At 40.5% G+C, this 15,950-nt stretch overlaps 1 protein-coding gene across 1 annotated transcript in view; it reads left to right on the top strand.

Moving 5' to 3' along the window:
- LOC131573494 (UPF0606 protein KIAA1549-like) overlaps window positions 1-15,950 on the top strand; it is a 141,080-nt gene that overhangs the window by 61,632 nt on the left and 63,498 nt on the right. The window contains exons 2-4 of the mRNA XM_058827499.1: window positions 5,369-8,047; window positions 9,523-9,611; window positions 15,202-15,379. Coding sequence (XP_058683482.1) covers window positions 5,369-8,047; window positions 9,523-9,611; window positions 15,202-15,379 — 2,946 coding nt within the window. The remainder of the gene's footprint in view (window positions 1-5,368; window positions 8,048-9,522; window positions 9,612-15,201; window positions 15,380-15,950) is intronic.

Raw genomic sequence — 15,950 nt, 5'->3', positions numbered from 1 at the left:
TGCAGCATATGCTCCAGGGAACAGAACCTTCCAAAATCTGCAGGGAGCCCTGCAGAGGAGCTGTGAGCTGGAGCTTGGGAAGGGAGGGACAGTTCAGGCTCCCATCCCCTCCTCTCCCTGGCTTTTGTGTGCCAGGGGTAATTATTGTCACTGTTCAATCCATGCTTAATGCCTCCCAGAGAAGAAAGCAGGCAGCTTTTTGTCTGCACATGCTTCTGTGACTGGTATTTTCCTACAAGCCAGACACCTAAGAAATTTAGTTAGAGGCTTACACAAGGGAACTATATAAATTTTTTGCAATGACCTAATGCATACAAGCTCTTTTGGTGGAAGCTGAACTAAATGCTGTTAAATAAATTAGGAAGTTATTAAGTGTTAAGCTGTAGGACAAAGAGTTAGGATTTTTTTCAGATATATTTGCATCTATCATTGTTTCTACCCTTGGGTGGTCTTGAGTCCTATGCTGCATTCAGTTTCGTACTGCCCATTTCTTGAAGAAAAAAGTTAAAATATATGTTATCAAAAGCTTCCCTTAAATGGGATCTGCTGCTCCATCCCATAATCAGGGAGATGTTTCAAGTGGTGAATATTTCCAGTGAGCTCATAGCTTTAATTTTAATGATTTGGGAGCTGCTGTTATGTATTTAGTTAGGAATTTTATTATAATATTTGGAATGTATGTAGTATTGATTTCTACCTTTCTACCTAAAATGCATCTGTTTGGAACAATGGGCAGCAATAAAAGAGCAATTTTTTTCCTTGCCCAAAAAACATAGCTACTAAAATTTAATTTTCTTGGTCATTGTGTTAGTACACAGATTTTTTTTTAAGCAATACGTGTTTTGAAATGTTTTGCTGCTAGTCTGCTGGCATTTTCTGTTGTTCACAAACTTTATTAGTCATAACTTGGTTTCTCAAAAATAATAGAACAAAAATTATGGGTTCTATTGTTAAGGTTTAATTTTTATTACAAAGAAAGGTTTCCTGTGTTTGTTGTCATGCCTGTACCTGTCTATGATTTACCATCTTGATAATATAGAAAATTACTGACTTTTTAGTAACTACTGGGAATTGTGGTACTGAACAATTGCTATTTCTTAATAGCAAAGTGCAGAAAAGTGATGCAACTTTTTTTGAAGTCACATGAGACATCAGTGGCAGAGATGAGATTACATCTGGATCCTGCATTTAAAAAATACATGGAGGTATATTTGTTATAAATGAAGAAAGTAGAAAAGCATATCAATATACATGTATATTATTACAGATATATATTTAAAACATCCTTTCTTTTCTTTATTAGAGGTTATAGAACAGACATTACTTTTTTAGCACTGCAGCTACAGGAAGGATGCAATCTGCATCCCCCTAATTGCTTTCTGGAAAAATGACTAGTCTAGTTCCTGGTTTATGAACTTGTGTAGTTTTCTGGCACGGAGAAGTGGTATATTTTTGTCGCCACAGAAGTCTGTGGACTGCAGCAGTCCTCCTGCAGTGGTGAGAAAGCTCTGTCCTTCCCAAATTCACACGTGTCTGCGGCAGCCTTATCAGAGCGCGGCTGTGCTTCTGGTGATAGGGATTTAGCAGTTTCAGGGGTCGCTCTGTTCAGTGACAGGTTTCATTACTTGTGAATTGCTTGTGACTCCTATTAGTTTTGGGGGGCAGCAGGAGCAGCAGAGAGCTCGCCACCCCAAGGCTACCAGCAGATTTTCTATGTTACTGCTCCTCCCATGTCCCAGTGTCATTGTGTGAGTTGTGGCATTGTACTGGTGCCATCTGTGATTCCTGTGGCCCCTGCCACTAGTGCTCACGTTTCCTCGCCTTTGCTGTAGCTTGGGATCACAGCTTTGTTCCCTAAGCTATCTGTTCTTTTTCATAATGTTATCAGCCTGGCTGAGTTTGGCTTGTCTGGTGTGAGCCGGTCGCGTTGCCTCTGAACGGAACGGGGGAACCGTCACCCGACAGTACCAGCTGTGCAAACAAACAAGTCAGCGTTGATATTCATCAATAGCTTTGTGCAGTCGTGGCATTGAGATGCAGCAGAACATGTGCAATCTGTCTGCTTCCTTTGTCCCACGGTACAGCCAGATCGGCCACTCTGTGCTGATGAGGCCGATTGTCATGCCGTGGTGTGCCTTCTCCTCCTTCCTTTTTTCCTTTGCTTTTCCTGCCTCTTTGTGGGCTGTCTGGCTGCTCCCAAACACATCTGCCACGCGTCCCATCTGCTCTCCCTGAGAGGCGCTCAGTCCTGACGAGCGCTATTCAAGTGCTGCACTGTTCTGCGGAGTTGACAGAAAACACTAATTTGTATTATTAATGGCGTATCACTAATGCTCTCTGCTTCTGAAACACTAAGCAAAGTAAATAGGGTGGAACATCAACTTGTGAACTTGCTGGTGGGTTTTTTCAAAATCCTACATCCATAGGTGCATTTTTCCCATTTTACTTACCATGGGTAACGGTGCTCTTACTTTGTCTTAGAGCTTGTAACTTTTTCAAGACAGTGTGTTTTCCTTCAAAAAAATAAAACATTTATTGCAGAAGTTGTGTTCTTTCCTTCATGGCAACTGTGGCAAGGTTCATTACATTAAGAGGCAAGGCACAAATGTGTGATGAAATTATTATTTACTATTCCTTTGTCTTTCAAGGCAAAAATATTATCAGACCATCAAAAAAAATTTTAAAACCATAATCTAAAGTCTGAAAGAATTTAAAGCCTTTCCTGTTCTGCATGTCTATTGGACAGCTTAAGGTTATGAACTTAACTGTTCAGAACATCTTTTCTGTGACATTTACTTACTTCCAGCAGGATATTGCCATGTGCCAGCTCCCCTGTCAAGTTGAACAAAAATAAGGTGGCTCTCTGTGGGAGAAGGAAGAAGATGGTACACAGCATATGCATAGATAGGCAGTAGAGTTTTTTTTTTGTGGAATCACCTCTAGCTTTGAGTCAAAAATGTGTGGAGATACCTGATCAAAAATGCAGTTGCTAATTAGTATTCAGCTCTGCCTGGTCATATTAACTGTCAGCTGTATCAGCTCCACGTTTACCATGCTCATTATGTTGAAGCTGTCACAGCAGTCTTCTGTACTGCTGCAGAGATTTAGAACATGAAGCTATGGTGAGCAAGGAGTAACCTTCTCTGCTACCATGTTTATCTGCAAACACTGGAATTCACTGTAAGCCAAGGTTAGCTGTCCAAAGTACCAGCTTGGGCAGGATTTTACAGGGCTGCCTAAAAGGAAATGCACATGCATATGAGAAGTGATTCATTTTGACAGTGTTTGTTTCGTAGCCTTGTAAGTCTTCCTTTAGTAACTCCCTGCTTACTCAAAATGTCACAAAGAGAACAGTAAAGGTTGGAAGCGTAAGTCAAAGAAAAGAATGAGGCCAAGGAGGCTTCTAGCAATGAAAAGAAAGTTGAGCAGCTTTTGGTCAGCTGGCAGAGCTGTGTCAGGGTACGTTTTGGTTCTGTGCTTCTTGGAAGCTGCTTTGTCTGATACTTATGTTAACTCCTTGTGAAAGTTGTTACTCCATGGTGGCTGCACTGTTCTGCACTGTGTTGTGTTCAGGCATCTGACCTCTGTTGAAGAGGTTGAGGATGGAATTGTTTACTTGTCTAAAATAGCTTTTACAAGAATGTTTTTTCTTGTCTTTTTTTTTCTTCACCTGGGAGCATTGTAAGGCAGTAAATTTTATCATCATGACTCAACTAAGCATCATAAAGCTGGTAATGCCTACCATGAGTTTGAGGGGGAAAAAATGGATTGGGACTGCTTGAGAGGATAGTATCTGATACTATGCAGAATGTTGTGCATGGAATTTGTAATATAAAGGATACAATTGCAGCACTCACTTGGCTAGGTGTGATCAGTGGTAAGCATTAACTGTCCTAGTTGCACTTTTCAGATCATCACCTTCAAAATTTATCAAGTCAGTGTTTCAGCGCTTGAAAAGTTGTGTCAAGGAGTTTAGCAAACAGACCAGGGAGAAAGGGATAAATACAGCAGTTTATCATGTCTGGAAAGTGCTGTTAGATGCTGGGAAACAGATAGGTGAGCTATTCCTGCAGGACTTTCCATGGGTTACTGAGTTCAAGGCATCCTCTAAAGGGTTACAGATGTAAGGTTGCAGTTGAGCTGTGTACTCTATCGTTTTTCCAGCACTTCGTGCTGTGTATGCTTGTTTTTACTTCAAACTGGTCCCTGGTGGTTTAACTGGATGTCATTGCTGCCACCCCATTTTCACTCCCATATGAAAATGGGGTGATCAGGCATAATAGATATCTTAAAGATGAACGCTCTATGTGTACCCTTGAAAACTATACTGCTGCCATTTTCTGTGATTTCCTCTAATAATTCAGCTCTGAATGCTATTAATCCAGCCTCAACATTTCAGGAAAGTAGTCAGCCTTTTCTCTGCCAAACTCATCTGTGCTTGGAAAAGATCATATACAGATCTTCTCTGTAACCCAAGAATGGTTTTGTGAGAGAGGAGAGTATTTTGTTTGTTGCAATATGTGGTGAATCCTCAACTTTTTCTCCTTTATGTTTGAACCTGGCCACTACTACTTGAACTTTGGAAACTAGAAGAGTGAAAGCTTTATTACAGGTGGCCTAAAAAGAGAACAGTCCTATAGAAGGCTGTGAATAAACACAGCAATTGTGCAATGAAACAATTTGTCAGGGACTGCTAACAGGCCAGACTTCAGACGAATGGTGGACAATGTAAACATAACATGTTACAAACATGTCACAACATGTTGACAAATTCTTGTTGACACCAGGTCCACATTTGCCTTATGAAAAAGGAACCCCTCTTCATCTCTCGTGTCACTCATTTCTGATGAGAGGGAGGATCTGGCCCATGAAACAGAGTAGACCTTCTAGTGATCTTAATATTAAGAAACAATAAAATCAGGGGAAATTAAGGGATACTGAAGGAAAGCAAAACCCCTATAATAATGTAGATTTTCCCCTGCATTGTCCCTTGTTACCCTTTCTGGTATGTTTGCTTTGTGAGACCATTAGTTGCTGTGCAGTGTAGCCTTGCACAGGTAAGAGGGAGCTACTTTCTGCTCTTCCACGGGGCATACTGGAGTGCTTCTGTAGAGAGATGTGTCAGTGCATTGAGAGGAGCTTGTGTTGTTCTGCTCGTTTCCAAGGAATGGAATTTCACAAGAAGTCTTACTGTTTGTGCTGACTTGCTTGTGGAGGTTTTTTACTTAATGGGAGGCTTTGTCTTGGCCCTAGAATTCTGGGCAGTTGTCTCCAGAAATACTCTGTGTGAGGTTTGCTCATAGCAATGTTACTACTTGTGCTGATCTGCTGTGTTTTGGCTTTTGTTTCTCTCTCCCTCTTGATTTAGATGAGAGATCCTTGGAACAGCAGAATTTTTCCTTTTTCTCAACGGTGCATGAAAGCATATCAGGCAGCAGGACACAAACAGCCTTAGCAAAAAGTACTTTGGAGTCCCAAGAAAGTAATTTTCTTCAAACAGTGCTATCATCAGTTACCAATTCCTTTGATGGGACTTTACTTAGCCAAGAAGAAACAGCCAGGATTTCAGAAGGGAGAAGTACGCCATTGGTAGATGTCTCTGTAAGGAGCAATGAGGCATTCTTGAGTGATGATGAATTTATTAGCTCCTTTTCAAAGGCACAGTGGACTCCTCCAGTGAAGTCTTTTGCAGTTTTAACAGATCATCACTCAGTTAATACAGTAGAGCCATCAAGAGAAATGTTAGAAACTGTGTTGCTAACACCTTCATTATCTGTCCTTTCTTCACTGTATGATATCTCAGAAACAGCACAGCAGAAGACTCCGTTGAGTGCTGTCCCTGAGCGCAGCTACACTCTTATGGAACTAAAGCCTTTTGTACCTGATCCTGAAACACTGACAGCAAGCAGAGACTTGCTGCTGTACCCTCCAAATACAGCTGTTCCTTTCACTTCCATTCCTTCTGACACGGGAGTTGTGGCACAGGAAAACATTAATGCAAGTTTAACAGCTCTGCCTTTTGGGGCTGCTTCGGAAGGATCGCCTCTTCATCTCAAGCTGCTGGGTGAAACCAGCCCTGAGGTCCCAGAAGCCACAGCACAACGTGCAGACCTGTATGGTGATATTTACACCCATGTGAGTAGCAGGGCAGCAGAACCTCTCAGTCAAAGGACTTACCCCACTCCAAGCATTCCCTGGCCCACACCAGCTTCAGCAGCCAGTGCTGAGCCTGCTTTTTCCCCTATTAGTCTTCCACTTGTGTCTTTCCCCCTTGATTCAGCTGCCATTTCCATGAACTCTAATACAGTTCTTAATGCCAGCCTGTTTACACATGAATTCTCCACTACAGCACCAAATTTGCCTGCTGGTTCAGAAATACCAAGTCAATCAGAGCTTGTCAGTGAGCTCAAGAGTCCAGTGCCTTTCACGAGATCATACAGTTACTGTCTGTATTGTGACTCGGTTTCACTTCTGCCAGAGGCAGGCTTTGCCCCAGAACATGATGTGGGCTCAGGTGATTATGTTGAAACTTTGTCCATCAAAGCCTCTGAAGTAAAAGGCATAACTGCATTTACAACTATAATTACTGATGGGTTTGAATTAGAGGAACCTACACCTGAGATTTTTGATACTTTTTTTCCATCAAGACCAGTTGTTTCACTTTCTTCAAGATTCGCAGAAATCCCTGACTCAAGCATGTTTTTATTAAGCACTACAGACACTAGAACACCTATAACAATATCTCCCTCCTACCATCAGCTCCCTGGGGAAATGTCACCGAAAATCTCTGTTTCACAGACCCCCCGTGTTCTGGAAACAATTTTTTTGACTCCAACCACTCATGTAGAACTTCCTGATGCCACCACTGTTCCGTTGGACTCCACTGTCATCCCGAGTGAGCCAGTAGCAACGTTTGCAATCGGTCAGACAACCTTGCTGGAATTGCCAGAATTAATGCCATCAGAATCTGTGGTTTTGCTTGGCAAGACATCTACAAGGGATGAAGCGTCTTTAAATATTTCAGATTTTCCATCCAATCTTTTATCAACACCATTTCTTGTTGAATCTAGCTACCTATCTTTTTCACTGACCATGCTAAATTCATACTCTATCATGCAAAGTGATTTATCAACACTCTTACCTCAGACCCTGTTGACTGGGACATCAGTACTTTCTGAGGACGTTACCAGCTGGGACTTAGCTACCACTGTCAGCTCTGCCACTGACGCCGAGGTTTCTCAGTTACATCTTGGCCAAACATCGTACTTTTATTCAAATGCATCGTCCCTTCCAGATGCACAGGTTCCTGAAATAACGCCATCATCACATTTTCACTCGGAGTCATCCGTGTTTCTGGAAGCATCCTCGGTACTGCCAGTGGGCTCTGAAGTTGTGTTTACCTCAGCTGCCACAGGAGCTACCTCTCAGTTGGAGCCTTCACTCTCCACCTCTCACTCTGTGGTTCCTACCCTGGTGCTGCCCACTTCTGACACCCAGTCTGTTACCAGCAGCATCTTGCTCAGCGAAACAAATCTGATCTCTTCGTTTACTACCTTTCCAGCAACTCCTGTCTTAAATGTATCTTCATCTCTACTTTCAACTGCTCTGGGTTCTGATGAGGTTATTGGTGCTACAGTTAACCCCACACTGCTTTTAACATCTGGCAGCAGGGACAGTGCCCCCACAGCCCTTCCTCCCTCAGAGGTTGACAACCTCACATCAGATGCCGACCCCGTCAGCTCAGTGCCCTTTCCTACAGCATCTCTGTCTGTGACCTCGTTGTTTGCTCCCACACAATTTCCTCTGACTGCTAGCCCTCCCCCTGGATATGAAGTTCCATCAGGAAGCAGTGTAACTACTGGTGCTGATGCATCATCTCCTTCCACCACTATCAGCAGTGCTACAGGCAGCCCAGGGGCATTCTCCTCCACCCCTCTGAGGACCACTGCTCTGTCTGAAGTGCTGGTTGTAACCTCTGCTGTGACGACTACCAGGCAGCCGTACGTCTGCGACATCACTGTTCCCAACGCCTACTTAGTCACTGCGGGTAAGATACTCCCAACATTTTCATTTCATTTCAATTACAATTTCATTGTAATATGAGCCCCTGGCTAAATTACAGATTTTGGATTAACTAAGTTACCCTTTCAAAGAAATGCAGCATAAATTTAGACAAAGATCTGTAAAAGCATTGATTTATCATTTACTGTTAAAAATAATAGAGTTCGCTTGAACAAAGTCCGTTGTGAGAGAGTGTTACAAATACATTACGCTGCACAGAGAATGAAACTGTCCTCAAAACTTGCTGATGCATATGTACAAGTGTGCAGAGTTAGAGACTGCTTTATCATTTCATTGGTTGTAAATGAATGTTACTGCATGGTACTGTTCTGCCAAACTGTTTAATGTACTGACTGAGTAAGTTTCTCCTTTCAGTTGTTGCTGCTGTTTATTAAAAAAAACACCTGCATGCGAGGTAATGTTGTAATATGTAAGAGGAGAATTGGTTTTAAAAACTTTTGGGTTTTGCAACCATGTTTATAATATTTCCTTACTAGCTTATGTTTGTATTTTACCTCCTCCCATACTTACTTTCAATTGAATTTGGTGTGCTTGTAACCAGAAAAAGTGACATTAGTGTGTTTCAAAATTAATTGTCTTAGCATCTGTATTTGCTTTCCTGGTGTTTTCCTGCCTCTTCCTAGCTTGTTAACAAAACAGTGCCAGCAAACTAATCCAGGGCAGCTGCAGAAGTGCTGCATTTTCATGGTGAGCAGTATTTTCTACTCTTAAGACTTAGTTGCAAGAAATAAAGCAGAATGAGCATAATCTCATCCTCCAGATATGTGGGGTGATCTAGCTATGCTAGTGATGAGGAAGACTTTTTTTTAATGTAATTTGAGTACTTTTGTAGGCAAGTTACTCATGGAAAGTAAATGCAGGATGACAACACAACACTTCAGTTGTTTGCTTAACCTGCAGTCACAGTGTCAAGTGTGACTGTAACAGACATGACATCCATTGGGATGTGGGGATTTTAAAGCCCTGTCTTACTCTATGGATACCCCTTTAATTAATGTCATGTTTGTTTACTTTTTATTTCAGAGAAAAGTAGATGCATATTTTCTGTGGCTTTTTTTCTGACCTTATCTGCATTCCATGTGCTGCCTACAGAACTTTTAACGGTGTTGTGACAGCAGACTCACAAGTCAGACCAAATATGCTGCTACTTTCCCATTTGAGTGCCTCAGTGGCTCTTCAAAAGTTTCTTTTAGCAGAATGCTAAAGACATTAGCTGTGTAAAAATGAAACAGAAAATAAACTTACAGTTCCTTAAACTTTACGAACAGTCACTTTTTAGGATACAGTCACACCTTCACCCATGTCATTGGTGTTCATCTTACCTGTTTGATGCAGCTTATCTCACTACCTGCTTTTCCATGCACTGCACAATTGAAAATGCAGCTTTGATCTAAAACTAAGAGATGAAGGTCTAATGTATTTTCTGACATTAATTTCTAGTGCTGGCCAGAAGAGCTGTTCTACGAAATGTCAGTGAATCCATCAGAGAAGTGCTCAGAGTTCAGTTCAGGAGATCAGTAGAGCTAGAGGTAAGTGGTATGAAGTGTTTACAAGTATTCTTTGATCAATGTAATACAGTAGGGGTTTACTTCACAAGCTAAAACAGTAGTTCAGACAGTCCACAGATACTGTATCAGAGAGAGCTTTATTTTAACTTAAATGTTAGGCATGTTTTGGTTGTTTTTGTTTTTTTTAATGTGAACATGATGTCAACTTTTTTACTTTTAGAATGCCATCATTTTCTAGGACAGACCTTTCTTGGTTTTGCTAGAGGTGAGCAGGCAGTGTCCAGAATCTACTGCACCACCTCCTTTGCCTGGCGAATTGAAACTGAAGTACTTTTACCCTTCAAAATACATATTAAGCAGGTCTGTTCTGCTAGCTAATTACATACTTAGCACTTTAAACAATATTAAACCTTCTGCACAGCCATGTGCCTTGTGTTATTTTATAAGTGACACCATCAACACTTGCAGGGGAGGTGGTGGAATACCAAATGCCTGATTTGGTAGATGTAAAAGGTAGGGGGAAAAAATCAGGTGTTCAATAGTAAGATGTTATTTCTAAGCCTTCAGGTAGGTGTAACTCCTGTCCTTACTCCCCTCACAGGAATAACTTGAGTTTTTCTGAAAGCTTTTGCTGCTTTGATAGTCAAGGAATCATCTTTGAACAAGATTTCAATATTGGTTTCTAACTTCCAAGTGATTGTCTAGTTGAGATAAAGGTTAAAGGCTCTATTCCCCACATCTGTCACAAACCCTCTGAGGGGAAAAGACATGGGTTAGTTTGGGGGTACCTTTGTTGTGTAATCAGACACTTCAGTGGTGAGGAAATACTTCAGTAGAATTATTGGTGTAGATGACGTTCAGCTGCACTCGCAGTTTTGCATGTCTGTATTCATCTAGTTGTCATAGCCCAGCACCAGATGATCTTTTCTGAGTCAGTGATCTCATTTTCGTTATGTAGTTAACTCAAGTAGCAGTCCATTGAACATAGCTTGTATTTCTCTGTGCACAGAATTGCTTGGTGCCTTTAATTTTGGCATCTCCCATGATCACTGCACTCGGTAATTAAACAACTGTCTGATGTTTGAGGATGTACATCTCTGCTACTCAGTGAAGATAGGAGTGTTATAAATTCCCTCGGAACTTCAGCTACATAGAGCTGCCTCTGTAAATTACGTGTAGTTTGTGTCCTTTTATCAACACCTGCTCATGAGCTACTTAATTTTACATATATATATATATATATTTCTTCTGGTTTGTAAAATATACCTTCAGTTTGTGCAAACTGGAATAGTCAAGAAGAAGTCAGATGTTCATAATGATAGAAACACACTTAATTTTCACTGACCTTACACAACTCATTAACATGGAAGCGCTTACTTTCTTTCTATTAACAGCAGTAGGATGAAATCTGTTGCTTAATATTTGGAGGCTAATTGGAACTAGCATTTGATATCTCGCTTTATATTTTTTCCCTTTAAATTCCTGCCTTTCATGCCTACTATTGCCTTGTAAAGCTCTCAATAGGAGAAAGCTTCTAAGAAGTCCTAAGGCTTCTCAGAAGTAACTGTTTTTATAAATAATGCAGGTAGTCTAGCATCATCCTTTGGAAAATCTTTTTTAGCTAAAAGAAAGACATGTTTGCTGAATCAGTTTTGCTTATTCTAGGATGCTGCCATCATACGGGTTTTGCACTAAAAATAACCACTAGCAAATATGTTTTCACCTCTAACTGTGGAATACTAACAAAACTGTTGTTTTGAAAAAGAACTGTGTGATAGCAGTATGTTGAGCGGTGATGTAATGCAATATTTTAAACATAATTGCTCTATCTTGCTAAACGTAATTAATCAAACAGACCTGACTTTTGTTAGTTGAAAGTACCCAGAAACCATGTGTGTGTTTGCAAGTTATGGTAAAGCAGTGCACTTCTCTAAGCTGCTTTTTTACTGTGTCTCTTATTACAGCTCACAGATGTTCCCTCACTGTGATGTAATGTACAGTAAATCAGGAGACAGTCCAGTTAAATTTAACTTTGTAGTAATGTATGCTTTAAAAATCCATAGGAGTGAAAGGAGGATTAAAACATTTTTTGCCCTCACCCTTTTTAGTTGAAACTTTGGTCTCTGCTACTTTATTATTTCAAACATTGTGAATTGCTGAAGTGGAAAAAAGAGAAGGCAGAATCCTGCCAAATGAAAAAAACTTCTGTCACGTTTTTCCTAGAAAAATCTTTAAGCAAAGTGAGAATAGCCAAAAAAATTTTTTTCTAGTTGGTCTCAACATATTTCATCTGCAAAAAATACTCCATTGTCTGAGTAAGAGTAATTTTAGCCAGCGCTCTGTAATGTAAAGCTTATGACACTTGGGTAGGATCTGTTAGACAATGTTCTATTGACTTGACTTGCACTGGGGTGTGAAATAAAATAGTGTTGGCAGTCACTCACTGCCAGGACCCCTAGTGCCATTAAGTTCATGCCAACAAGAAAAGGGTTTTTGCCAGCCTCATTTGTGCTTGGAAATTTCATCATGCATTTTAGCATTTTTACCTTACCCACTTTGTTGTTGCATTTAATGTGGTTTTGGGGGTGTGTCCTTAACCTACTGGTTCCTATAATCCCAAATCAGTGAACTCTGCCTCCTAAGTGTGGAGTTCAGGTCACTGCCAGGTAAATGCTTCTTTCAGAGTTGCCACTTTGTGGACTTGCACTGGCTTCATCGCTGCTTCTCCACTGCTGAAGTTCTGGCTGGTACCATAGAGGTGTGTAAAGCCAGTGAGAGCTGTTGCCTCAGGATCCTGAAGTGCATAGGAAAAGAAGCTTTATTTTATTTTTAAGACCTGTGAGCCTTTGTAGTCTATCTTCAGGAAGTTAAACACCCTCTGCAGGCTCTTTATAGGATTCTTAATAAGGTGGTAGTGAGAAAATCAGTTGTTGATGCTTTCTGCCAGATGTTTACAAAGCATAATACAGAGGAGTGTAGGCATGGATTAGGTTTTGGCAAATGTGCATCTGATCAAGTATTTTAGCAAACAATTATCAGTAGGAAACATCATAAGGGATGGGGAAAGGATACAGTCATGTTTTTCCTAAATACTCCCCTAGTCTCTAGTAAACCGAGGCTTAAAAACTTTCTGTACTGGATGTGCTCTCTCTTGTGAGGGTAGCTTGGAATGAGATAGGTGGTGTCCTGAAAACAGCAGAGTTGGATTAATCCTTGCACTTTGGAGCAGGGATAACTTAACTCAAGGTGTTGTAAGAGTTCTCTGTTTCTACTGAAGGTTTTGCAGTGGGGATGGCTCCAAACTGTAGATGGAGTTTTGTGTGTTTCTCTGGCTTTCTGTCCCAAGGTGTTAAACTTAAAATATTTGTACTTTTTAATATAAGAAATCCATGCTTGTGTGCTTTAATAGTGACACTCTAACATGTGATGTTTCAGCCACCTAATTTAGCATCTAGCTGTCCTGGCAGTAGAGGTGAAACTTCCAAGAGAGTTGGGTGGCTGGCTGGCTTTGTGAACCATTAGAGCTGTGCCGAGAGCAGCTATTCTCATTCATGAATCATGATTCCAGAGTCATGAGCTCTGCTCATCTATCCTAGATAACTTTGTAGACTTCTCTGTGAATTAGCTTGTAGATAGCATCATGCTGTCATGGGTCTATTATTTCTGTCATACGGATTAGGCTGAAGAGAGGTAATTCTAGACAACCCTGCAATATCTCAAACAGAAATAGCTATTGTTTTGACTTGTAGTGGTTCTAATCTGCCTTCCTCAAAATTACTGTTAAAAGTGGATTTTTATTTTGGATGTCCCTTCTGAAGTTGCTGTTGCTTTTCTGATGCAGTGAAGCACAGAAGGCAACCAGTGTTAGCTGTTGAGCCAAAAAAGTTAATTGCAGGGTGGGCTACTTTCCTGGTTGTCTGTGGTGCAGCACAACCAGTCAGAGATGGAGGCAGCTGAGCTGGTTACAGAGGCTTGCTTTCGTGTCTGAAATACCCATCTCGAGTGCATAAGTATATGCTGGCTGCAGTAGGCCTCTCTTCCTCAGCATATATTACTGCAGAAATCACCAGAAAATTGTCACTGAGATTTGTAATTCTAATTCTTCTTTTTCTTGCCTTTTAAGTAGTCTCATTTGCAAGTAATGGGCAACTTTCTTTTGGCATGTGTTACCCATTTTAACTGCTGTTTCCATTTGACAAACTGAAGCTGCAGAGATTATTTCATCATGAGATAAAAGAATAAAATTTCAGATAAGAGGAGCTGAAAAGAGCTGTGCACATTATTCATATCAAACAAATTTGAGTTTTATGGATATAAATCAATTTTTAAAAAAAGTTTGATGTTGCATATATTTGTGGGCTAAGAAAGAAGAAAGGCATAATGAGCAGCATAGATTATTTTTCTCATTTCCTTCTGCTGCTGAGGTAGTTTCTTCTGGTGAAGATGAGCTCTCTGAAATGCAGGCTCTTTCAAGGACAGGAAAGAGCTGCTTGCTGTCTCATCTCAACAGCAGTTGCCATCACTTTACACTACAGCAGAAATACCAGTAAGGAATATGTGGGTCACAATTTAAGTGGCACTGTGGTTTTCTGTGAGCCTGTTCCTGAAGCTGAAGTTATCTTAACAAATCCCTCCACCAGCATGGCATCTGCCAGGTGCTAGCATCCCTTCAGTGAAGAGGTCCACATTCATCAGAAACTTTGAGTGTCTGGTTTACATTTATCTGTGAGGCCATCATGTTGGATATCCCAAAATAGTTCTGAGATTTGACTGCCACTAGCAAATTAAGCAAACTGGGGGAGTAAACCAAAAAGGAAGAAAATAATGGTGGGGAAACAGGTGTTCTTAATATTGAGAGTTTCTCTGAAGGAGGGAAGACACTGCAATATGTTTAAATAAATAAAACCCTTCACCTTTACTTAGGTGGCTGAGAAATGATGGGTAAGAATGTCTGCATGGTTCAAGGTTTATATTTAACTTGAGATCTCATTTCTTTTACATGATGTCTGAGGCTCCTTAGGGTTTTATGAAGACTCAAAGTCAGGACATGAATTATAATGTGGTAACTGTGTTGAAACAAGCAGATAGAAGTGTTCCCTGAAAGAAGATTTTCTTGAGTGTGAAAATTATAGTTAAAGAATGTTGGTTATGTTTATTTTACTCCTTCTGTGCCACATATAAATGGTATAGGATGTATTCACTGTATGGTGTATGACTGAAATGCAGAAGGTATGCAAGCAGTTCAGTAAGTAAATAGGAATTTTGTATGGGAAATGTTATGTACACCAGGGGAATGTAGGTGAGGGGGAGTGCTAATACGTGGGAATGTGATAAATCAAGAAGCGCTGAGATTGGTGTGTTGTACTGAAGAGATTCCAGTAGGTGCACCTGGCACAGAGGAGTTGCCTGTGATGCACTGGAGCAGAGGCTGCAAGGCACAGCACTAGTTTCTGTGCTTCTGCTGCTCTTTGAAAAATAAAGACTGCCTTTTCCTACCTCTTGATGAGGTGGCTTTGAACTGTATGAGGCTGTAGGTTGAAAATGTTGCCAAATTTAACATTGACGTGTTTGGGTTTTTTTTTTTATTTCTGATTTTTTTCTTTTTTTGTAGGTTTATAAAATTTCCCCTAAATTTGCTTTCTTGGTGACATCCGGTCCCTTTGTTTACACGGCAATAGCTGTCATAAATGTGCTTGTGAACAGCAGTCTTCTTCGTGGGGAGGCCCCCATGATCCTCTCACTGCATCCTTCTTTCACCGTGCCAGACAACAGATTCCAAGTTCAGACAGGTGAGTTCTTCCTGGCACAGAGGGGAAAAGGTAGCTTCCTACTGACTCATGCTTCTCCACTTGGCATGCAAGATTGAGAGAGAACACAAATCCTGTGTTCTGCTGTGAATCTTAATTCTTTTTGTTAATGACATAATTTACAGGTCTGTGGCAGAGAGGTGATAAATTGTAAACAGTTAACCACATCACTTCATGGTTTTTTGCAGGAATATTTTTTGGTACATTGCATAATAGGTGTGCTCTTTCTCTTGCTTCTGAAGGTGAGAAGAGAAAAAAAAAATCCATGAAATATTTTTTCATAAAATCACAGTGCAGCTACTTTGTAATGCTTGTGTCAATTTCAGATTAAATTTATGTTAAAAGCTGCCTTTTTGTGTTGTCGTGATGTAGGAGAATTGGTGAGCAGGAGGATTGATGGCTCATGTATGACATGAGCAGGAGGATTTCTTATGTAGTATTCAGCTTTCCATAGCTGCTGTATTGCAGCGATTTATGCAAAGTTTGACTACTAATAATCTGAAGCAAAATAGAACCCATGTAATAGATTTTAAGAGTCAGTGTTGTCATTTAA

This window comes from Poecile atricapillus, chromosome Z (assembly GCF_030490865.1).
Source record: "Poecile atricapillus isolate bPoeAtr1 chromosome Z, bPoeAtr1.hap1, whole genome shotgun sequence".
Taxonomy (NCBI): Eukaryota; Metazoa; Chordata; class Aves; order Passeriformes; family Paridae; genus Poecile; species Poecile atricapillus.
The sequence above is the reverse complement of the archived record's forward strand: the minus strand, read 5'-3'. Positions and strand labels throughout refer to the sequence as shown.